The following is a 24,890-nucleotide window of genomic DNA, read 5'->3' on the forward strand; positions in this document are numbered from 1 at the left end:
TTTCTTTTCTTCTTGTTTTTGTGGCACAGTTGTTTAAATTCCTTCCAAGATTATCTCCCAAGGTGGCAAATATATTCCGAGAAATGAAGCGTCACTAGCAGATTTGTTTACTGTTCCCTCTGACTATTTGAGGAAATTCAGAACAAAGGTAGAGTGTATCATCAACCCTATTATTATGTGTTGGGTTCGTGTGTCGTAAAAAATGGCCAGCTCTTCTCTCAGGTATTTGTTTTTGTGAGGACGTGAAATATGTAACTTTCTTGAATTTAGTTAGATGCAAGCCTACTGTCTTTTGAGCGCTTGGAATTCACGTGAAAATTATTGTAATTCAGTGAAAGATTGTGATTGCGAGTCTTAATTTTGCTCAAAATTACTCCCCAGTTCATAATACAACTTATTTTGTTTTTTTATATAAGCAGCTGGGATTTGGGGATTTTATCTCTAGACATCTCTCATGGAGAAAAGAGAGAAATGTTATAGGGCTGTAAGGCTATTGAGTTTTAACAAGCAAGCATGAACGCAAGTTGCCTGTCTATGAGGTTTTGGTTTGTAAGTTAGCTGGTATCTTCTTCGTTTGTGATACTTGATGTGTGGGGTCGTAGGGATGTGTTTAATATTTTTATATCATTATCATATCTCTCCATCGCTTTGCTTAATCTGTTAATGATGAATTAATAGAAGGAGGTGGAGGGTGTCACTTTGTTTATCTCGTTGTTGGTCAAAACATGTATACGAATCACACTTTTAGAATAATTTTACATATCAATTTTTCTTATTTAAAACCCTTAAATTTAGAATGTAAATTTGGAAAATCTTTCTCGTCTTCGAATTACACTTTTTCTTGAAAGTAATAATGCACCATAACAGTCAACTACAGCATCCTTTTACCGACCAAACGATCCACGTGTTCGATCAATGCAAACTGCTTTTGGCCGTTCCCTCTTTGGCTTAGCAAAAGAACATATGGGGCCGAACCTATGTTTCGTTGCTCTTTTTCTTTTCTAGTTTACCCTCTCCCTTGTATTTCTGTTTTAATTTAATGCATTATTGATTATCACAAAAGAACATTGGATCGAATGATGAAGTGGGGCAAGCAAATTTTAATAACCACCCCTCACTTTTGGTATACCCTAATCCATCCCCCTCACTAGGTCCACATGGCCTGTGGCTCGGAGGACTTGTGACCGTTGAGTTTTCTTTCCTTTTCTCTCTCTAGAAATGGGTTTACTTTGATTTTCAGAATTTCTATTCATTTATTCTTGAATATATTCATTTTGACATTCTGATTTTGATACCCCAGAACTAGGTTTCATTAGGAAAAAAGGATTTAAGGAAAAGGCTTGATCTTCTCTTTCCATTTTTAGTATTGTGTTTTTAATGATTTGGTGGGTGAAAAGGTAAACCCTCGAGTTTCGATGGCTGCTGCCGCATAAAGAAACTCAAAAGAGTGGCATTTAATTGGTGAATCCATGAATCGATGTAATAGTTTTTCAGTTAGATAAACGAACTACGCATGGTGGTGCCAAGCTTTAGAAGAAAATTTCTATACATAAGGCGGTTTTATTTTTCACAACACACATCAGTCTAACTTTTCCAACTCACGGTTCAGTTTCAAACAAAACTTCACATACTTCTTGCCTCCCCGTTCTCCTAAACCACCTAGGGGTATAAAAAAAATCAGTGAACCGGTAAATCAGGTAGGACCGAACCGGATTCAGTCCAGTATTAGTTTTATTTTTTTTAAAACCAGTCAAAATTGGTCTTGTTTAGGTTTTTCTTTTTCAAAAACCAGATCAGACCGAACTGGACTGACTCATATATATATATTATAATTTTTTTATATTGTATATAATTTATATACAAAATATATAATTATATATAAAATAGTTTTGTATTATATGACAAATTACTAATTAATATAATATTAAATTTTAAAACCTTATATCACTATAGTTTATTGTATTAATAGTTGTACTATATTACTATATCACTATATATTATAATATATTACAATATATTATCACTATAGTATTATATATTATAATATATTATTATATATATATAGTATATTAAAATCGAAAAACCGGACCAAATACAGTTTAGCTTGCGATAGTACCAGAAAGGGGCTGACGGAGGGTGACAGGGAGACTTGGGGAGAAGATGCAGTGGGATGCGTTTATTTAACTTTGAAAATAAAAATTACACGCTCGGGGGAGATGAGGGGGAGGCGGGGGGAAGGGGGACGGGGGAGATTTGTGTCTAGAAGCAAAGGATCTGAGATATCTGCGGTTTTGATTTAAAAAGAAATTCCATGTTGGCAAGAGTGTGCAGTGTAAGGGCTGCTGGATTAATAAAACTATTGAGCTATCCCTCATAAATATGAGTTCCTGTTGAATGATGTTTTTACTGAAGTTTGTATCAGTGTGCACTATTCATATTCAAATTTGGATGTACTAACATTTTGGTCAGATGATATTTACCTCGTTCCTTTATATGGAGAATCGCGTTCCCACATTGAAGCTCTCTTATATATAGACCAAAAAAAAAAAAAAAACAAAGATCATAGAAATGATATATAAATTTATATTAAGAAGGAAATAGCATTTTGTAACCAATTGAAAAAATATATGGCATTCAAGTATTATTGATCAATGTCAAACCCATATGACTAAGAAAGACATCATTTCAAGTTCATGTATGTTGAAACTGCATATGATCTATAAGCCCTTCAAAATTGGTTGCCCTGGCCCTTGAATGAATCGAAGCAGAACAATCGTTCTCCCTCGAAAAATAAAATAAATAACTTAATAAAGAAACAATAACAATTACCTAAGCAAAAATAAATAAATAAGTATTACCATCTTACATTAACTAATATCGAATTTATAAATAAAATCTAAAACCCTCGTTTAATTTCTCAAAATTTTAAAACCAAACCACCCCCCCCCTCCCCCCAACCCCCAACCTTTATCTTTGTCTCATCAGTTACCTCGTCGTAATTGAATTCCTTTGATCAGTGGCTCTCTCTCTCTCTCTCTCTCTCTCTCTCTCTCAGATCTTCGATTCATGGACGCCGCTCTGCAAGAACGGGACCGAGTCGTCTCCACCGGTACCTATCTATTTATATATGGTTATATATGTACGTACATATTTTACGTCTGGTTTGAAGTTAATTTTGTGTATGGGTTTGTATTGCAGAACCCTTTTTGTAATTTATTTCATAGCTAAATGAAGTTTTTAAAGGGGCAATCGGTATTTCTCCTTTTTCTGATTCTGTCTTTCTATCAGAAAATTTTCCAAACGTGATTGTTCTTTTGCTTGACATGATGAGACTTTTGTATTGGTTCGTATGGAATGTACGTTTGAGCACGTGTATGTGCAAGACGAGCAAGGTTTCATAACCACATTGTCTGCAAGTCAAATGGGTTTTCTAGGGTTTTTTTGAGTATAGACTTTGGGATTTGTTCATTGTAGTGGATTTGCGTTATTGCCTCATGCCCAAACGAATGCAAAATTAGTGGAAGATGGAAAATTGGAATCATTCAATTCTCATTTTATCAAACTGACTAATTCTTTCACTGTGCTCCAAGTTGCGAACTGTTTTCTGTGCCTTTTTTGTTTGGTAGCTATCAAGTGTGGACTTTGATTCCTGGCGTAGTGGCCAATTCCTGCTAGATTGCTGATGTTTGTGGGAGCATCCAGATCTACCCTCCTGGGGCAGAAAGTGGGTGACTGTTTTTTTTTTTCACCGATAGAAAAAAGTGGGTGAATGTGTTTTAAATAGTTTTCTTGACTAAAATTTCTTTACCAGCTGTAGTTGATAAATCTATATGAGTAAATAGTAGACAAGAGCGGCTACTGTTGCAAACCTACAACATGGTTTGGTTTGAATTTTAAAAGTTGGCCTTAGAGTGGGTTGATTGACTATTCGATACGGCAGTGGGTACATATAGCAAAGAAACTTAAAAGACGGGGAAGATCAACATTCTCGGATTTGTTAGTTAATGGGTCACATGCCTATGTTGTTTGGATTAGGAACACAGACTTATAACGTTAATAGATAAAGAGCTACCAAGAATTAGGTGTGTCGGGTTAGACGCCATAAATCTTGGTTGTTTCCACCACCACTAGAGACTTGACATATATATATATAATCTGTTTTCTAAATAAAAAGAGTTAATGGATACTGTTATAGGAAGTGACCCCTTCATGATTCTACATTGTAAATGCGAAAGAGAACATAAGTTTCTTTAATGGAATTGAATCAAAATAAAAGATGGATAATCTGAATGTAATAATTTTGGTGTTTTGGTTGGTGGCATTTGGTTCTTATATAACTCTTGCTTCAAATGAGTTTATATTATTGAGATTAATTTTCTTCTGTGTATTCAGGCTAGTCTGAAGTTTCAGCATTGTTCGGCTACAAATTCTTTTAAAGATTTCTACAAAATCTGGAAATTTCAAACCAAATATCTTCAAATCTCAAAAAAATTTCTATTTCAAATTTTCATCCAATCATTACCTAAACACAAAAATCGAAACAACTTTTACAAACACCAAAACAAAAACTGTTCTGAAAATTTTATATTCAAACAACTTTTCAACTCTTCCTAAGCCACTTTCACAAACTCCTATACCAAACCTATTTTCGAAAAAAATTTTGTTCAAATTTTTTTTGCCTTTCCCAAAACCCAATAAACAATACATCTAAAAAAATCTCAAATATTCTTGAAAATTTTCATAACCAAACATACCCAAAGTTCTTTTTATCTTTGATTATACTTGAAGCTGGTTCTGCTTTTGAAAAAATATTTCCCGCTCTTTTTTATTGAACTCACCTTTTGCATACCTTGCCAGGCTGGTTAATTTTTTTAGGTAAATAGATGCTACCACTGAGGTGAGAGGGGCTTGAACTCTCAGCCTTGGATAACTCGAGAGTTATGAGAAAATTTTTAAATTCTGTTCCTATCCGGCCGGAATGGCCAGAATTTTCTGTTACGGTATAGTAATTAGTACACTTTACCTCATTCTGTTTTGCTCTATATCTCGGCATGTTCCAACTGTTTTGGTCTGTTTTGGGTTCTGGTCTGGAATATGTCAGTGGCATTTTTGTAGTTTTTTTAAACTTAGATGTCATTTTCATAAATATTGAATCTGAATGGTGTTTTTATAAATTTGAATCTGAATGAAATTTCTACAAGTTTTTAACCTGATGCCGTTTCTGTAATCTTGGATTTTTGTAATTTTAAATATGTATTCTTATTCTCTCTTTGTTTTTTAGACCCCATTCTTTTTGGATTTCTTTATTAGCTCTTTTATTTTATTTTCTTTCTGTGTGTATCTCAACTCAAGTATGTGAATATTTTTTTAATCTTATGTGAATATTTTTTTAATCTTATCTTTTTCCACCTATATCTCTACCTTTATTTGATAATGGGTTTCAACGTATATTCACTATATAAAATGTCAATTCTTGCACACACACACACACACACACACAAGTAATTCCAAAACAGTGCACAGTTACATACCAATACCAAAATATTCCATTCTAGTATCTCAGTGACTCAATTGGAATAATCACTAGAACAAAATTTAAAACTTTGGCTATGTGACCTACGCGCTAGCCAACTCAGGTAGGTTAATTATCTCTTCTTTGCTTGTCTAGGGAGGTTGGGAGTGAGTTAAGCCAATGGGTGCAACTAGACAGACTAGGTTCATCCTTTTATGCAGAGCTAAATGCAAATATATGATTAAAGTAGGTGGTGTTAAAGCTGGTGCATTCACCTTTAGTCCCTGTAAAGCTCAATGATGTTCACCCAACCCTATAGTAATTTTGTTTGTATGCCAATTTTTTTTAAATGAGTTTAACATGTTATACAAAGTTTTCTGTCTGCTCCCAGAATACCTCAACAAACCTGACATAAATTTAATACACCTTGAAAGTTGCCTTAGCTGATACTTAAGAAGTTAATATTATCAGGCACTTGCTTTGTCTGGTTATTAACCCCTAGGGGTTGGCTCAAGTGTTAAAGGCCTTGGGCTTGGGGGTATGCTCACCCCAAGTCTAAGGTTCAAATCCCCTTGGGTGCAAACAATCTCTAGGGCCCTAGGGCCATCGGAGTGGGGGATTTTTCCCTTGAATTACCCGAAGTGCACTTGCTGGAAACTCCTTGCCGAGGGCCTGTGCGCCCCCATGGTCGATTTAAATAACTTCCTGGTGAATCAAATATGTAGCTCCATGGATTGTATGAGCAGCCTAATGCTGATCTGCGATATGTATATAAAGCTCAATATGCTCACATGGTCCATACACAGGCACACTTGTGTAATGCTGCAAAATTAAACTAACAAGGACCAGTTGTTTAGAAGTGTCATCTAGTCAACATTGGAATTTGATGTGTGCAACATGGTATTTAATCATGAGTATGCTCCTCGTTGTCAAACTTGTTCTTTATTTGTTCAAGGTCGTGGAATTTTCATATTTTATTTTTCGATAGGACTCTTTCTTCAGTTGCATGGATGTAATGAGTTTTATGAGATGAGTTTCCATTCTATTCCTATTTGCCCTCTGCCAATACTTGGAGATTTTTTGTATTGGAGTTGTGCCTTTTGCGCTTATCAATAAAGAATTATTACTTATAAAAACATACTTTGGAGATTGTTTATGGAGAGCTATGGACTTCACGTTGAATGTTCTCTTTCCCACTATTATGTTCAGGTGTGTATCCTGGGTTTCAGTGGTAGTTGATGCTAGATTTGCCAAGGAATTGACCTTTATGTATGTGCAAGTTGTGTTTTTTTATCCATTGATTCACTTACCAGTTATCTATAGTGCTTTATTTTTCCTATAATAACTGGGTTGCATTCTACTGAGACACTTGGCACATTAATTTTGGACACAGGAGAGAGGCCTGTTAAGCCAGATAATATGACACAGCAGGTATTTTCCTGTTATTATTTTAGAATACTGTCTTAATTATGTTCATTTATTTATGTTTTTTGGATGAGGTTTGGCAATTATGTTCCATTAGCACTTAATGTTGTAATTTGTAATCAGCCACTTATGCCCAAAGATGAAAGGATTGTGTCAGCGAATCCTTCTCCAGATGCAGCCATCATGGTACAATTAAGGGATGTACCTGAACAACAAGGATCTTCAGAAGCAGCTGGAGATTTGAGCACTATCCATTCACTCAATGCTTATGTTTCTCATGAACAAGATATATCATTTGGTGGTTAGTTGTTGATCTTTTGTTGCTCTTACGTATTTAGGATGTTTAACTTGTGGTGGTAGCCGTGAGATATATTCTGGTAAAATTGACTTCAACACTTTGAGCTATTTCGAAAATGTGATCATTTTAATACAAGAATTCTTTTTCCCCCTGATAAGTTGGTCATTATTTCTAAACGCCAAAGGGATGAAACCCAAGTACACAGGGTATATACAAGAGAGAGTGCCTCACTAGGAAGAACAGGGAAAGCAAAGAGACATATGCTCAATTTAGTTAGAAAAGCCAGGACTGTCCCGAGCCAACATCCAAACATAGAGTTTTTAGAATTATGGATTTAAGCTTTCTGTAAACAATATATTTAAGTTTTACTTATCAAAAAAGAATATTTTTAAGTTTTAGAAGTTCAAAAACAATGTTTGGAATGTACATATTCTTATTTTACCATCATGGAAGCATGGAATTTGAGATTTTGTTTGAAAATATTTTTGGTCGTTGCAGTAATCTCTTTAGGTTGCTGCCTCACAACAAAATCATTTATAATGTTAATTAATGTTGCTGAGAAGTTTCACATCTGATTCAGGTCCTGGTAGTAGCACTGGTTTTTGGGATGGATATTCCCAGTATATTAATACAGATGGCATGCATGTTGTATCACCGGTGAGGATAAGGGCCATACTTATATTATTCCTTAGATTAATATTTTAAACTAATTTACTATAATATTTTTCCTTCTTATTTTAACCTGTTTTAGGTCATCTACAATGATAATCCATCTGTTGTGTTTCATTCTGGTTATGGCTTCAATCATGAAATGCCATATGGACAATATTCTCCTGTTGCTACACCTCTGTCATCTTTAATGGTGGATGGCCAACTGTACTCTCCACAGCAAGTCCCATTTTCTCCCTCTTATTATGCACAAGCAACTGCTCCAAGTTTGCCTCATATGTCTTCAGCTATTTCAATTTCACCAGCTGAGCTGATGTTGCCAGAAAATAGTAGCATTGACACAATGCTTTTTGGGCCTGGATCAGGCTACGTGGCAAGTTTTGGACCATTTGGTGGAGGAAACCTTTCAGGGAATCTTGGTTCTAGTCCTCTTGCATCTCCAGCAGCTTATCCCCAACCAATGGGCATACTTGGATCATATGAGCACAATGTTGGTCAGGTCTGTTTTAATTGATTTTGAATAACATCATTCCTTTGTGGTCTTTGCACTTTGGCACTGAAGGGCCCACAGCATTTTTGTATCCTACACAAGGCTCCAAAATTACCTATTCCAAAATGAGGAACATAACACCAGCGCAGGCTTGAACCTGTGACCTTGATCTCCACCCCTGCTTGGTTGTGACACGTTAGATCTTCTTTATGGTAAAAAGAGCTTACAATAATATACCACAGCAAGCCACATTAGTTTGTGACTCTACCTTTGTGAGATCTCTTTGTGAACCTAGCACTCCTCTTTTAGAGGTCACTTGTGACCAAGTTCATTCTTTTCAAAAGTATTTTCTCACCTGTAATTATTAAAAAAAATAAAAAAAAATCCTAAAATGAATATCTTCATTCAATATTTACCGATAAAAAAAATGTTTAGATGGCTATTATTTATTTCGAGCAAAAAGAGTTTCCTGGGGGTACCATATTTTTAGTAGTCATTGGATTATGAGGAGCTGGAATCCACCCTAAACTATTTTACTTCCATTTGATGAAGAATTGGACTGAGCCTCTTTACATGCTTCTTCATGGATAGTCAAAAGTCGCAACTAAGTGCAGAACATTATTGGCTGTTTGTAACCTTTCTTTGTTTAGGGTAGCGAAGCATAATATCCCTGGGGTCAATGGAAGTACATATTGCTACTTAAGACTTTGAGTTCAGGCACACCAAAAGGAAAAAAATGAATGTCCTTGTCTGCTTAGTTGCCACTTTGACTCTTGAGATGAATGTGGACATGTTCATTTCGTGCCTGACTTTTCTTATTATTCAATTTCAGATTTCCCAACAACAGAGACCAATGCATGGATATGGCTTGGTATCCAGTTCCTTTAGTGGATTTTACCCACATGGTAGTTCTAATCAGAGCTCTACCTTTGGTGGTGCTTCAATTTCTTATCCAGTCACTAATGATCGAAATCCTCTAACTCTTGACAAGGGAAGAAGAAGAGACAGGGACCGAGGCTCAGCTGGCATTTACAATGATTCACAGGATATCTTCAATGACCGTAATCGTGGTCCAAGGGCTTCAAAGCTAAAGAGCAGGAGTGCCACTGAACAGGGCTCCTCGTCTGTCATTAGCAAAAATGTTTCACCTACTTCTAGAATTCATCTTGATTCATACAACCAGCTAGATTTCGTCACAGATTACGAGAATGCAAAATTTTTTATAATCAAATCTTTCAGTGAGGACAATGTTCATAAAAGTGTCAAATACAATGTTTGGGCCAGCACACCGCATGGAAACAAGAAGCTAAATGCTGCTTATCATGAAGCAAAGGAGATGAAAGGCAACTGTCCAGTATTCCTATTGTTTTCAGTATGTTGCTTTAAATTTGTTTTTTTTTTTTTTTTTCCTTGTTGGAATAACTTGGTTTGATCGGTCCTGTTTGGGACTATTGTTCAGTTATTTTTATTGGTTAAAGGCCATTTATTTTGCTTTTGTTGAACTATCCTTGTAGTTATGCTGGTTATTTCTCCTAGGCATTTTGCATTTATGAACCTCTTCGTGTATAGACATCAAACCACCAGAACTCCAAGTCCTATAGCTGTGCCATATCATTAATCACTTGAGCAAGCAAGTGATTTCTTTCAACTGTGTTGATATGTGCATTATTATTTTGATCTAGCAAGCTGAGAATGCTGTACTCTATGGAATTTTGGAAGTGTCTGCAATGCAATATCCTTCCTGTTCATTCTTTGGACATAGAAATTGTTAACAAAAAAACTGCTTTTAGGAAAATGCTTTCATAGCAGCAGATGAGATGTATTCATGGTTGTTCCTCCACCTCAGTGAGGGTTTTTATAATAAGAGGCATAGACCTCGTGTTTTGTTATAAAAAAAATAAAAAAATAAAAAATAAAAAAGATGAGATGTATTAGATATATCACTTCGAAGCTATTTGTGCTCATACTTCCATTTCCTGAAAAATCTTTTCCATGTTGAATGGATCTCAAACTCTTAAATTTGGAAATTTTTCTGATTGGCAATTTTATTCTTGTATATGACCTGGATTAATCTTAAATTCTGGCTTTTACTTGTCAAAAGAAAACCTGGCCTAACTGGTTTTAGCATCAATGGCAACCCATTTAGGAAAAAATTATAGGTATTATAAGAAACTTGGCTTTTATTTTAGCTACTTCAAAACTTGAGCAGCTTTGTCCAACCTTGAATTTCTTGCACTTAATTAGTCAGTCTTATATCTTTCGGGCAAAAACTTTTGCAGGTTAATTGTAGTGGACAGTTCTGTGGGGTAGCTGAAATGGGTGGACCTGTAGATTTTGAGAAGGATGCAGATTACTGGCAGCAAGATAGATGGAGCGGGCAGTTTCCAGTTCTGTGGCACATCATCAAAGATGTCCCCAACGTTCGATTCCGACACATTCTACTTGAAAATAATGATAATAAGCCCGTTACTCACAGCCGAGATTCTCAGGAGGTAGTAGTTGATCTAATATATTGACACACATACAAAGAGGCGTACATATGAAAAAAGAATTACCTTAGTTGTTGTAGAAACTCAAAACAATTCTCGAGCTTATGATAGAGATGTTCAAATATGCCTAAACATTTTATCGCTGGTTGCTAATTGCTGTATGCCCAGAGATACTCCATGCCTTGGCTGATGTTGGTTGCTCTAGTGCAATTATGTTTCTAAATAAAATTTCAACTTTTCATCTGCTGATAGATTTGTTGCTTCAGGCTTTGGTCTGAGGAAAGGCCAAATTCCAAGTCTTCAGATGGTGAGCTTAAGGGCTCTCACAATTTACCTAGTGGAGACAGAGAAACTATGGATTGAAGAGCATTATGGCATATAGTGGGTTACATGATAGTTGAACATATTAATGTGGTAGTTTGTAAAAGCATATCTGTTTTTTCATCAATGCTGTATCTAGCTGTGTGCTTATGTGCTGCCGCAAATCAAAAGGTTAATGTTGCTGTCCTGGTCTGTTAATTGCTCACACATACAAGTCATTTTAAAGAGTGAATCTGTATTTGTGTTCATTTGGCCCTAATTATGTCCCTTACCTGCCCTTTTGATGCTTTCAAGAGGATATGAGATTAGATTTTTTTTCAGGTTGCACTTCTTCCCAAAACTTACCTTTCATCTATAGTGATCCAATTGGTGTCAAACCATAGTCTATATTTTTCAATAATATTGTTGGTGTAATTCAGTTTGTTGGCTTTTACTTTTTTGTGTCTTGGCATGAAAAAACCTTTGGCTCGGTTTTTGAATAGTAAAGTTACACATGCCTAACATTTTCTCTCTTGATGCTGAAATCTTTCCAGGTCAAACTGGAAGAGGGTATTGAGATGTTGAAAATTTTCAAGGATTACAATGCAGAGACATCTATCTTAGATGATTTTGATTTTTACGATGAGCGAGAGAGAACCTTTACAGAAAGAAAAGCCAGACAAGCTTGTTCAACGGCAGATGTTCCAGATTCTGTTGCTGATGAGTCCGTTAAGGAAATATCTGATATTTTGGGTCAGGCACTTAAGCTGGACGTGAGTAGTAATGAAGTACTGGCTACCGAACAAGGTGGTAGCTCAAGAGCAGATGCTACAATCTCATTTTCCCATGATGCCATGAACATCTGATTGCTTGTCACGAGTATTGCGGTTGGAAGAGAGTTGCAATGAAGCACAGGGATCTGAAACGGGTGGTGGACCCCAGATTTGAGCCTGTCAATTAGATGACAGCAGTTGGTCTGACTGCTAGTTGCATTTAGTTGAAATTATTGCCGGCATCTTTAGCGCACACTCCTGTACCCTGGTTATTTATGAATTTTTGGCATGCTAACAGTCGAGGTCATATTCCCCGCATCTCGAACAGTTAGACAGCAAACTGACAATTTCTTTTCTTTTGGGTAAATTGTGCAAAGCAGTTAGGAGGTAATTCAGCGTGCTCAGCCAGGAGGAAGGCTGTTTGATACCTGACACTTGTTTTTTTATGAACTCTCTCTAAATTGTTTCCTAAGGTAGATGGTTTTGGTGTTGTGGTTGTAATTTAATGTATGATGTTCTCTGTATACTAGGGCTGATGCCTTTTCGGTTGTAACTTACACTCTCTTAGTAGTTAGCTGTGGGCTGCTGGGTACTGGAAGCCGGAAGGATAGTGATAACCCTTTTTGGGGGAAGCAATTTAATAAAGTGTTTCTGCAAATGCAAATGAACTTTTATAGAAATACAGCGAACAATTGCATGCATCTGTTGCAATACACACAATTTCCCTCTGCGGCAGTCTACAATTTTGAAGAAAGAAAATCGGCGGATCTTTTGCAATAAGCGACGCGGTATCCTTTTCAAGGGACGGTGTCGAGATTCACGCATGTAATAAATTCCATAATCCATTAGAATGAGCTTATCCTATGAGAAGGCAAGGTAACATACAGCTAGAGAAATTGAACCAACTAAATTATGTACAAATGACAATCACAAAACATTAGAACTTGTGCAGTTTTTTCTCGCTCGTGGGGGAAAAAAAGGAGTATCATAGCAAAAACTGCAACAAACAAATAAATCTAACAAGGAACACCTAAACTCGTTCTTTTTTGTTCCCATTTAGTATTAGCTGTGAAAGGCTGTAAAAGAAGTATATAGTTCCATCCCGTGAAAGGTTTCAATGCTCAATGTTTTTCTCTTGATGTTTTTGCGGCGTATTCTTCCATTATCTGCAGTTGCATACGGTCCCATTGTGTAATCTGTTCCGTTTCAAACTTTTTTTCTACCCAAGACCTAGAAGAATATGCAATAAATAGAGCATTTGAATGTATAATTACTCAACTGCCTGCTGGCCAAGCTTTAAACTCGCTTGGACATACTCAACCATAATAATAGCTCTATTCAGCTCTCTAGTTTAAAGAAGTAAACTGCACTAGGTTTGCACAAGTATGCACTTAAATCTGAGTCATCGGATTGTGGAGCACTTATGTAAGCAGCAATATACAAGAGGAATCGAACTTGAAAGTTATTCTCCACGATACGTGTATGTGGAATGATACAAGCAAGTAGTTGACAGTGGTGATGGAGAATTGTGTCCTTCCTATTCTCCAAGTCCAAGCGGAAGGTGGACTCACGCATTCGAATAGGTGCACACGGTTTTGTAACAGGCACATTGCTCCATACAGAAGACTCTGACACTGAACAGGCATTAATGAAGCACCATCTCCTGCGTGCCATCACAATCTAACGCTTTTTGAGTTGTAAAGCTCAACATATTTCCCAGCTGTGTTGTTCCAGCTATTGTCAACTTCCATTACTTTCTTTAAAATGCCATTCCATTCATCTGGTTCTGCATTCATCAAAATAAATGAAAATGTTGAGATAAAATGGAGTAATCTCAAGTAAAAATTGATTCGAGTTTTAAAAGCTTTGTAGTTTGCACCAAGGTTTTGCATGAGAATTGTCTTTGACTCCTTTTGGAATTACTCTGAAATGAAATAGTACTGTAGGCTGTTTCACCCCTCTTTTAATTCTTGAAAGATTTTAAACAAGATAACCTATACACCACCGAGGCCGTTGAATTTTGTGTGGTAGTGTGATGATAGAAGGCCTCTAGGGACTGTGGCGACAACTTAGAAACCTCAAGAAATAATAATAATAATAAAAAAAAAAAGACAAATCCGTGGAGAATATTTATTAAACTAAATACTACAGTCAGTCTGGCCATGACCTATTCAAACAATTAGGCTATTGGTGCTCAAGGCCTAGCAGCATTAGCATTCCCCCACATTATAGGGAGAGTCCTGGCAGTTCTTCAGTCTAGGCAATAGGCAGTAACAGAAATATCATCAGCCTAACTTAAGATTGAACCTACTCTCTCTGTAGTACGTAAATGCACGGTCCAGAGCACAGATTAAGGATCCTTCATCAATTCCTTCAAAGACAAACCTGAAATGTGAACAATGGTACGTAAATAAACTTACGATATCAGTAGAACAGTTTGTGACAACGTAATTCAAGACTGTATAACCAAGCACGTAAGGCTAACAATCTCGCTTTGTAAACTGGAGCTATAGTGTGGAGACAACTCACTGTCAATTTATGCACAGTTGCACACATTAAAAGAGAAATCCTTTAATTTATTTAAATCATTCCAACCACTCAAGAGTTAGCCATATGACTTCTTTCTGTCTATTTTGTTCCCACAATTTCAGAGCATACAATTTTACAGTCCTAAGGGATGATAAGATGAGGAAGGACTGATAGTAAAGGTCTTGGGATGCCAAGCGCAACTGCACATATTTGAGTCTTAAAAATAACCCTTCATGCAAAAAAGCTAATGGGTAAGACTGTATCCAAGCTACCTTTTCCAGAAATTTAGTCAGACCAGCTCTTGGATAGTGACAAATTACCAGATCACAATTCGTGCATACCACAATCAACAAGATATTGAAAAAACATGGAGGACTCAATGCAGCAAGTGGATGAAATTCACATCGTGGCTTAGGATATATCATTGAAATTTCCCAAGCATATTTTAAAGTGGTGTGCAGGACTCATATAGCAAAATTTCTATATAAATATAAAGGATACAAGTAGAATAAGCCAAAGGTCTTTGGGTCAAATGGCATAGTCCTTCCATATGACAAGAGAAAATGATACACACACACATATGGGTGTGTATGTATTTACCGGTCAAAAATAAATAAATAGATACACACACATATAGAATACCCGTTGGCTCTGTTGTGGTTCGACTGATCATCCATATCAAAAACTGTGTCTGCAAGACCACCAGTCTTTCTTACAACTGGGACCTGTGACAATCATTTTATCCAAATCAGGTTTTCACCTCATATTAGTCTGCCTTAAGAACCTATGTTATGCATATAGAACATATGAACTTCCTCTCAACAGATGTTTTTTAAAAAGCAAATACAAAATATATCGTAGCAAGCATATAGGCAGCATGTTATAAATTGATCGTGTTTAAGCAGTGATGTACCTTGTTTCAAAATTCAACTATTGATCGTGTTTAACCAGTGATGTACCTTGTTTCAAAATTCAACTAGCCATATGATGATTAACATCTCAATCTGACACCTTTTTTCCAAAATTTCACATAAGATCACCAAGGGAGAATTAAACACTTAACTTCAATTATTTTCACATGCTACTGGCCACAATAAATGAGATAGCAGAATCTAAGAAGTACATACTGCTCCGTAACGCATTCCAATCATTTGGGTGAGTCCACAAGGCTCATATATGGAAGGAACTAGCACCATGTCTGCTGCAGCATAGAGCAAGTGGGACAGCTCCTCACTGCGAAGAGAGCATATCAAAAACAAGAAACCCGAAGTCCATTCAGTAACCAGAATAGTACTGTACAAATTATTTCAGTATAGAAAGGGTAGTTTATATTGCTACGGAAGGAACTTCAATGAGGACTAAGGCAGAGAAAGGGTATTTATAGCTGTTGTATGCTGTTGACACATGATTTACCTAAACATCAATAGGATCCGGATGCAAGGACCTTGGTTATGCTACCAAAAAAAAAAAAGTCCAACAAAAGAATGTCTGTCAGCTCATTGCACTCAAATAGAAAAAGATGGTCAGAAAGATTGAGAAGAGAACATAAGTTATTCCCCAAGCTCAACATTTCATAAATAATTAAACTTCCTTCAACTAAATGCAAACTTACATAATGAGATTAGGACAGATCATGTTGATGTGAGTACACCAAATGGTGCTTATCATTAATGAAGTTAAGGTACGATTGAATGCAGGAAAAATAGCCACTCCTAAGAGATGGGGGTCCAAATGTCAAAGATCCAAACATACATGCTTCAGACACGTTTCAAACATACATCCAAATGAAATAATTTTGGTCTACAGCAGAAGACAGGACAGATGTAGCCTGGACGCATTCTGGACATTGGCAGGACACGGCTTAACCACGGGTGGTACAATTTAAATTTTAGAAATTTGGTTATTTATTTATAGAGGCCTGAGGACTTTGAAAAATAAACTAATAAATAAAGGATGAGACAACATATACCATGGTAAAAAGCACTGAAATTCTTATGGTGATCGAAATTCATTAAAAAAATGGCGTCAAACACTTTTACTACGATTTTTATTCTCTACATTAGATAAAAGTATTTGACCTCTCATATCTTCCAATAAATAATGTGTACATAAATTATATTCTCAATATATGTACCAGCTTCACTATTCTAAAGACATAAGCTAGCTTCCCCAACATGTCCCAATGACGTGTCTCATGCCCATGCAGTCTGAATTCAAGAATATAAATATATATATATATATATATAGAGAGAGAGAGAGAGAACTGTTACAGCCACAAAGAGATCCCACAAAAGTAAACCCACAACTGGTATGACTTCATATGATACGTTAAATCTACTTTACAATAAAAGTAGCTTTACAATCTGACATACCAAATCAAGCTACGTTAGTTTGTGAATTTACTTTTGTAGAATCTCTTTGTAGCTAAAGCATCTCTCTCTCTCTCTCTCTCTCTCTCTCTCTCTCTCTCTCTCTCTCTCACACACACACACACACATACATAAAAAAAAAAAAGATAAAAGCTCAAATTCATTACCAATTTTGCAAGACATTCAAATTCTGTTGCAACTTGAGCATCTGAGGCTTTCCCAAGTATGACCATCTGTCCACCCTAAAAGTGACTCCATTGAAAAAAGAGGGAAAGCAGTTGAAATGCAGGTGTTTTTAACTTGAATTCCAGGTCTCAAATGCAAACTTTCACTTTCAAGTTTGCCGTGCATCAGCACATTAATAGTAGTGGGCATTGGCCCATGCAATCTTGTTATTGTTTCATTTGCAGAATGGATAGATATTGATGAGGCTTAAGGAAAAAAAATTATATTCCCCTTCTGAGATAATAGACATTCTAGTTTCTACTAGCATTATGAAGTTTTTCTATTGTAACCAGTCAGGCAGTTTTGCATTTACTGTATACCTTGTGAGCATATATTCAAGAATGCTCCTAAATAACTGTACAAAAACTTAAAGAAGCAACACAAAAATTTGTGGTAATATAATATAACAGGTATCCCTTTTTTTCCAAAAAAAAAAAAATAGAAGAAGAAGAAGAGGACGGTATCCCATATCACAGGTATCCTTATTTCCACCATGTTCGACTCAGAGAGAGTAATACTCACAAGTTCTTCAATGCGCTTGATTGCATGAGAAATCAAATGAAGACCCTTCTGTGGGACTAGTCGAGTAATGCAGACAACTAAAGGTGCCTTGTATGTTATATCTGGCACATGGTTACCATCTTGAGTGCCTTCTGAAGCCAAACCAAGCCCCCTTTGAACATAGTATTTGCAAAACTTCTTTCCCTCAGGCTTTTGGTCTGCAAGGAAGAAATTCAGGGAATTTAAACAGAAACCTAGAGCACCTTGGGAATTGAATTTAAGGATATATATGAGGATGTCAGAAGTAAAGCTGCTCACATCAGGAATAACAAGAGCTGGTATCTTCCATTTTTAGAAATACAATTATTTTCCTTTGCTAATGTGAAGTCAATCAAAAATAAAAATAAAAACTGTGTCTTGGCTTAATAATTCGAATTCAGTATAGCTATCAAAACTTAATGTTACCATTAAACTTCACGGGCAAGAAGATGTCAGTAGCAGGGTTCCACATTGTAGTGTCTATCCCGTTCAAAATACCAAAGTATCTACAAAATTATATGATGCAACATTGTCAGATATGTTTTCTGTAACCATAAGTAATTACAATGACATGCATAATCAGAGGATGTTATGAAAGAAACCATAAATTATTCATAAAGGAAGAACCATTCTGGGCATTCCACACGGTACTCAAAATTTCATATTGGTCAGTAAATTTGTCCATTCTGATATGTTTTGACATGAGAAAAGAATTCAGGGCTGCTGCTCTTATAGTTTATGAACACCACTAAAAACATCATATAGTATCCAATAATGCGTGGATAAAGATGTGCCGAATTTCCTATGCCAGTCTTGTTAATTCCAAAGAGTGTTCCCACTGTACAATCAGAAAATGTTCCAAGCCTTATTTTCAATCCCTTTTTTTTTTTTTTGCTAAGCCAGCCATATTTTCAATCACTACAAGGTACCAGTAGAATTGGAAAAACAGTTTACTCGAGAATAAACTGATCTTAATTATATAGGTGAACTACATGTAGATATGCCCTAACAAGATAGTTATGTGTGCTTATACCAAGCACTACCTATTTGTTGTTGAGAACACAATGGAAATAAGTCAGTCTGAATAGTGGTTAAATATTGTGAGCTCTCCCTTAACTGGGTTTACAATTAAAATGCACCAAAAACACATTTTGTTCAAAAATACATTTTTTCTTTTTTTTTTGTATACAAAATGGGTTGACACATTTAATCACACTCCCAAGAATCCCAACAGATTCACCTTCGGTAGGTATATAATATTTTTTTTTTTATATAAGTAAGAATAATTTTATTAATCCACCTTATTAGGCAAGGCCCAAGTATGCAAGTATGCAGGAAGTATACAAGAGATGAACCTAATTACAAGCTATATCATACATATCATAGACCAAAAAGAATTAAAAAGCACTCAAGCTTAGCCAGAATTTCCAGTCATCCACTCAAAACAACCTAAAGATCACTAAACCAATTTTACAATTTAAGACTGGCCGCTGTTTTTTGGTTATATAGTATGGCTAGTTTCTATATTCATGGCCATTCCATAAAACGTTGTATTATACAACAACCATTCTTCAACCAAAGCCATTACATTAGCATTTCACCATTTCATTATGCCATTTAGGATTTAAAGGATGGTCATTTGCACCCCTCTTCCTCATAGGGTTGAACAATCTTATCTTGCTACTTAATGTGACTTCTTCTTTCATAATTGAAGTTATTGGGATATAGCATCGAACCCCTCATGGATGCAGGATATTAATAGTAGGGTTATTCAATATACTTTGGCTAGGAAAAGATAGAAAATGCCGCCAAAGCCAGCAACCTTGAGTATTTCCTCTCGTCAACTTCAAGTTTTGTTAAGTTTTGTTGAACATATATAATGCACTTTAACAAAACCATTTACACTCCATTTCTTCACTTTTATATCTTCATATTAAACCTTACTTTGGTGTCAGTAACTAAAACAAAGTCATCAACAAAAGTCGTCAATTGCATGGAGGGGAACAGAAATATATGCATACCTATAGATGTATATTTATATATACATATATACACACATATATAACAGAGTTTTTTCTTCTTCTTCTTCTTCTTCTTCTTCTTCTTCTTCTTCTTCTTTTTTTTATTTTTTATTTATTTTTTATTTTTTATTTTATCATTCAGTTTATGCTGGGTTCATGGCATTTTGAAGCATGCCACTTGAATGATAACTTCCTAACATATATGAAGATTTTTAGGCACCTGAAACAACTATTGGAAAAGGATCAAGTTTCCTGAAAAGGGAACTCTCTACTTTAAGACATCAAACCTTGTTTTTTGTTTGTAGATGATACACTTTTTTTTGTAAGCCAGATCGAAATCAGATTAAAGTGCTAAAGGCCTTGCTGCTTTGTTTTGAATCAGTTTCCGGTTTGAAAGTGAATTTAATCAAATTAGAGATGGTTCCAATTGGAGAGGTTCCTAATATACGGCAGTTGGCTAGCACGTTGGGGTGTAAGATAGCCTATCTTCCTTTGACTTACTTGGGACTTCCGCTGGGGGTGGTTGCAAGGACTTCCTCTGTATGGGAGACGGTGGTTGAAAAGATAGAGAAGAGATTAGCGGGATGGAAGAGATTGTACCTTTTGAAAGGTGGCAGGATCACTTTGATCAAGAGTACACTTTCTAACCTGCCAACGTATTTTCTATCACTTTTTCCTATACCTGCAAGTGTGGCTTATCGAATTGAGAAGCTCCAACGTGACTTCTTGTGGGGTGGCATGGGGGAGGAGTTTAAATTCCACCTAGTAAAGTGGGATACGGTATGTCGTCCTATCTCCAATGGTGGTTTGGGTATTAGAAATGTGAGGATCTTTAATTGGGCGCTACTTGAAAAATGACTGTGGAGATATCATAAGGAACCAGAAGCCTTGTGGAAAGTGGTGATTGAACATAAATATGGAGGCATCTGGGGGGGATAGAGTACTAAGGAAGTTAGAGGAGCACATGGAGTGGGATTGATAAAACACATTAGAAAAGGATGGGGGGTGTTTACTCGTCACACTCGATTACGGTTGGGGGAGGGTTCCAGGATTAAATTCTAAAAAGATATTTGGTGTGGGGATACCCCACTACAAGTTTCTTTCCCGTCATTATTCCAAATTGCGAGTGATAAAGAAGTTGCAGCGGCGGATGTCATGGGGCTTTCGGGGGGGTCAAATCCATTGGGATATCAGTTTTAGTAGAGCAGCACAAGATTGGGAGATGAGCAGCGTTGCTGATTTTTAAAGTCTCTTGTATTCCATTAAATCGAGCACTCAACAAGAAGATGGATTGTGGTGGTCACCCGCTGGGAAATGTGCATTCTCGGTTCGCTCTTTTTATAAGGTCCACACTCAAGAGCCTAACACTTATTTTCCTTGGAAAAGACTTTGGAGACACAAGGCACCCTCCAAAGCTGCTTTTTTCGTGTGGACAACATTTTTGGGCAAAATTCACACAACCGACAATTTGAGGAAAATGAGGGTTATCATAGCAGATTGGTGTTGCATGTGTAGGGGAGGGGGAGAGTCGATGGACCATCTTCTCTTACATTGTGAGACAGCAAGGGTTTTGTGGGATGAGGTGATCGATCGAGTAGAGTTGGTTTGGATTATGCCGAAGACTGTAGTGGCAGTGCTGGCTAGCTGGACAAACTGAGGAGGGATGCAGCAGATTAAAGCGGTTTGGAAGATGATTCTTATTTGTATCATGTGGTGCTTATGGCACAAACGCAATGCCAGGATGTTTGAAAGACAGAGAGAGATCATTAGAGGAACTTAATAGTTTTATTTTACTCCACTCTATGTACATGGACCATTTCTGTTGATTTTAATGGCATGGACCATCTTCTCTTACATTGTGAGACAGCAAGGGTTTTGTGGGATGAGGTGATCGATCAAGTAGAGTTGGTTTGGATTATGCCGAAGACTGTAGTGGCAGTGCTGGCTAGCTGGACAAACTGAGGAGGGATGCAGCAGATTAAAGCGGTTTGGAAGATGATTCTTATTTGTATCATGTGGTGCTTATGGCAGAAACGCAATGCCAGGACGTTTGAAAGACAGAGAGAGATCATTAGAGGAACTTAATAGTTTTATTTTACTCCACTCTATGTACATGGACCATTTCTATTGATTTTAATGGCATGGACCTTCATGACTTTCTTATTTCTTTGGCACCTTCCTAGCTAGGGCACACTTTTTTCTTATTTGTATCGGCCTTGTCTTATTCTTTAATTAATATAGTTTTGTTTACCAAAAAAAAAAAAGACATCAAACCTTATTACCATGAAAATTTTATAGATTGAAAAATTGAGTTGTTAGCTATTTAATCAATTATTAGCTATAATATGACTCTCAATGGCATTGGAGGTAGCCATTACAAAAACCAATATAAGGGGAGTATTGAGAATTTCAATTAAAAAATAAATGCCTAGAATATTTTCAGTACGTGATAATTATAGGCTTTAGACATGCTAAGCACTTGAACTTATAAAAACTACTTTTTAATCCACATCTTTAAAATTTCTTTTAGATAGTCATAAAATATATATACTAAAAGAAATTTCAAAGAAAAAAAAACTGCAAAAAATATTCCGTAAGTACATGAGAGGTCTAACATACAGTTTCAAGCATTTACGACTTTCATTAACTCCAAGTGCAAAATATTAGATGACTTGTCCTTAAGAAAGCTCTTTTTAACCTGTACTTCGAGAATTTAAACTTATAATGCAATTGATTGTGAAGGCATTTGTAAAACCCAGCTCCCCATATTTAAGAATAAAAGCACTTTTAGAAATTCTCAGGGAAGTCGGAATGCTACTACTGACCTTGACTTGAAAATATTTTCTTTTATTCTGAAGGAAGCGCTAAGTACAAAGATTCCTTATAATAAATAAAGTCGTTTTGTATTAAAATATTGAAATCATAAATGAGAGTGAGCGGAATCATTTATTAAAATTTCTCAAAATATGTGTCATAAAAATCATAACTTAAAATCTTTGTACATGATCTAAGTCACTGTCACGCCTGTCCCATTCTGCAGCTCTACCTTCATAAATATTTTGATCTAGGATGGTTTAAAAACATAAAACAACTAAAATGAGTCGATGACTCAGTAAGAAACTCATTATAACGTAAACATACTTAACATAAGGTTTTCATAAAATATTTCAGGCTAAGAACTTAAAATTATGATTGTTCATACGTATGCTATGACATGCATGACTTATCTTGGCTTATCTTACTTATTATACAGGCTCACACACTTAATCATGTGTGCAAGGTTGTACACCAGCCCCACATCCCGCGGTTGCAAAGGGAGCCGCTAATAGTATTCTAGCATACTATGGTGGACCACGCTTAGGTCCGTGGCTTGCACATCCACCCATAAATTGCATTGGTACCATGCATCTGAATGATCATTTGATTAAATATTTTGAACTTATCTTACACTTGATCTTATGAAAGCTTATGTATCTTATGCAACGTGAGATGCATAATACATACATAACTATAATATGCGGAATGAAACATGATGAATAATGTGCTTGTAAATATCATGACATGCGTGGAACATAGACACTAGCTTCCAAAGAACTGGCTTTAATAATAACATATATAACTAGTTAATGCATACTAATCTTAATTTATGATCAACCTACTTACCTCGCAGTGTTAATCCAATATTTCCGGCATGAAATCGATCACGTGAACTAGAATGAGAGAAAACGTGAGGGATGTTGAGAGAGGAATGAGGCAAGCTATTGGCGTGGTGAACGTGAGACACGCACGGTGCTGGATTGGGTATATTGGGTTCAGCTACTGCACTTACGGAGGTTTATGGTTTTTTCCAAATAACACATGGAAGGGAGATATTTATAGAGAGATTTGGGAAAAACTGCTGACGAGTTCGAGTTGGACTCAATTGTGATCATTCAAGAAAAGAGTTTGAATTTAAAAACATGATCTAGTTGTTCATTCAATGTAGGATTGGCAATGACTGAGACTACGTAGGGGACTTCAATCAGTGATAATTTTAAATTGAAATAAATTTCTAATGGCCGATCTTTAAATTCTAAAAGGAGTCTAACTCATTCAATATATAATAAATGAAATTTAACCTAGTTATTTAACCTAATTAAAACTCCTAATCAACCTTAATAATTTATTGCTCGTGGGCTTATCCAATATGGCTCATTAAATATAATTTAGGCCCAATAAAAATTATCAATATTCCAACCTTAGAATTATTGGGCCGGGTCATTACAACATTACTTTCAAATATATTTTTTTATAGAAATAAACAAATAAGAAATCTCAAAACATCAAGCAGTCTACCATGAATTGGATAAACTCTGTAGCATTAATGACTTAAAACATGTAAAGTAGTCTACCTAACTTACTGAGAAGTGAATAATTTTGAAATAGATCATAATCTGTATTATTTACTATAACTTGAAACAAGTGAAGGAACGAACTTATCCCGATTCCTCACTAAGGTGCTTGCAAGCCATCCAGTGCATAAGGTTTCCTTGAGATATGTTGGAGAGACTGTGCTGCATAAGGATGGAAAATCATTTACTAGACAATGATATGAATAGTGGGTTGAGTTGAATACATGCATTTTTGCACACACAACGAATTGTCTCTGCAATTTCTACTATTTGTTAAAGTAAATATACATTGTGCATGTCTTGTGTGTATTCCAAATGTCAGTGTATTCAGGATATTTTATGAGGATTTATCAATGAAGTTTTCTAAGCCATTCAGAAAAAAGTGACAGCCTTAACCACCTTCAAAGTCGAACCAACATTTTACAAATTGCTCATCATGATAGATATCCATCTTATTGATGCATTTATTCTTTCTTGTACCAAGTAGGACGATGCAATTAGACAGTTTTGGGAATGAGACAAGTATGTACAAAAATGCACAAATGGTTACTGAACAATAAACAAATAAAATGGGAAGCGAACTTACACTACTGCATTGCTGTACACAATTCCACCTTTCAGTAAGCTCAGTCTCTCAGGATTGTGGCCAATAGTTCGATCATCAATTGCCTGCCAAGTAGAAAGATAAAAGCAATGCCATTATTTTGGTCAATTAACACAAAGTGACTTGGATAGAGAGGCAAGGCTTAACAAAAGAATAGTAAGAATTACTCAACAATTATATGAGTTATGTCAAAGATCAGGATAATTAGTTTCTATTTCTACTAAATTCAAATTAAGATTTGAATAAGTTTGTTAG

The 24,890-nt window shown here is 35.9% G+C and overlaps 3 protein-coding genes across 19 annotated transcripts in view; 2 read left to right on the plus strand and 1 right to left on the minus strand.

Moving 5' to 3' along the window:
- Positions 1-438, plus strand: part of LOC121262581 (chloroplast envelope membrane protein) — a 33,602-nt gene extending 33,164 nt beyond the window's left edge. For all 6 annotated transcript variants that reach the window (XR_005940131.1, XR_005940132.1, XR_005940133.1 and 3 more), the window contains one exon: positions 30-438. Coding sequence is in view for 2 of the 6 variants with exons in the window: in XM_041165110.1 (XP_041021044.1) it covers positions 30-98 (69 nt within the window). In the remaining 4 variants the exon portion in view is untranslated. The remainder of the gene's footprint in view (positions 1-29) is intronic.
- Positions 439-2,727: 2,289 nt separating this feature from the next.
- LOC121263497 (YTH domain-containing protein ECT1) lies at positions 2,728-12,614 on the plus strand. Of its 6 annotated transcripts, none has more exons than XM_041166421.1 (9): positions 2,729-3,109; positions 3,199-3,252; positions 6,906-6,943; positions 7,061-7,238; positions 7,816-7,892; positions 7,987-8,403; positions 9,227-9,766; positions 10,674-10,886; positions 11,738-12,614. In XM_041166421.1, exons 3-9 carry the CDS (start codon positions 6,932-6,934, stop codon positions 12,047-12,049), a joined length of 1,749 nt encoding a protein of 582 aa, XP_041022355.1. In that variant the 5' UTR covers positions 2,729-3,109; positions 3,199-3,252; positions 6,906-6,931; the 3' UTR covers positions 12,050-12,614. The 6 variants fall into 6 exon arrangements, with proteins under 6 accessions (XP_041022351.1, XP_041022355.1, XP_041022354.1 ...); XM_041166420.1 differs by having other exon boundaries at positions 3,199-3,243; XM_041166417.1 differs by lacking the exon at positions 3,199-3,252 and having other exon boundaries at positions 2,728-3,109.
- A 612-nt stretch (positions 12,615-13,226) lies between these two features.
- Positions 13,227-24,890, minus strand: part of LOC121263496 (probable starch synthase 4, chloroplastic/amyloplastic) — a 23,719-nt gene continuing 12,055 nt past the window's right edge. For 5 of the 7 annotated variants that reach the window (XM_041166412.1, XM_041166410.1, XM_041166416.1 and 2 more), the window contains 10 exons: positions 24,618-24,700; positions 24,116-24,193; positions 18,046-18,125; positions 17,602-17,798; positions 17,022-17,096; positions 15,899-15,939; positions 15,613-15,718; positions 15,128-15,210; positions 14,268-14,341; positions 13,227-13,742 (listed from right to left, as the gene is read on the minus strand). In XM_041166412.1, the coding sequence (XP_041022346.1) occupies positions 13,630-13,742; positions 14,268-14,341; positions 15,128-15,210; positions 15,613-15,718; positions 15,899-15,939; positions 17,022-17,096; positions 17,602-17,798; positions 18,046-18,125; positions 24,116-24,193; positions 24,618-24,700 (930 nt within the window). In that variant the 3' untranslated portion in view covers positions 13,227-13,629. Of the gene's footprint in view, positions 13,743-14,267; positions 14,342-15,114; positions 15,211-15,612; positions 15,719-15,898; positions 15,940-17,021; positions 17,097-17,601; positions 17,799-18,045; positions 18,126-24,115; positions 24,194-24,617; positions 24,701-24,890 lie in introns of all 7 variants that reach the window. The other 2 variants (XR_005940274.1, XM_041166414.1) reach the window with 2 other exon arrangements.

The sequence above is a fragment of the Juglans microcarpa x Juglans regia genome, chromosome 4S, assembly GCF_004785595.1.
Source record: "Juglans microcarpa x Juglans regia isolate MS1-56 chromosome 4S, Jm3101_v1.0, whole genome shotgun sequence".
NCBI classification, from domain to species: Eukaryota; Viridiplantae; Streptophyta; class Magnoliopsida; order Fagales; family Juglandaceae; genus Juglans; species Juglans microcarpa x Juglans regia.

Coding starts and splice junctions, on each gene's coding strand:
- LOC121263497 (XM_041166417.1), top strand. CDS start 3,067: ATGGACGCCGCTCTGCAAGAACGGGACCGAGTCGTCTCCACCG. Junction 3,110..6,905: donor GGACCGAGTCGTCTCCACCG/GTACCTATCTAT, acceptor TTTTGGACACAG/GAGAGAGGCCTGTTAAGCCA. Junction 7,893..7,986: donor GCATGCATGTTGTATCACCG/GTGAGGATAAGG, acceptor AACCTGTTTTAG/GTCATCTACAATGATAATCC.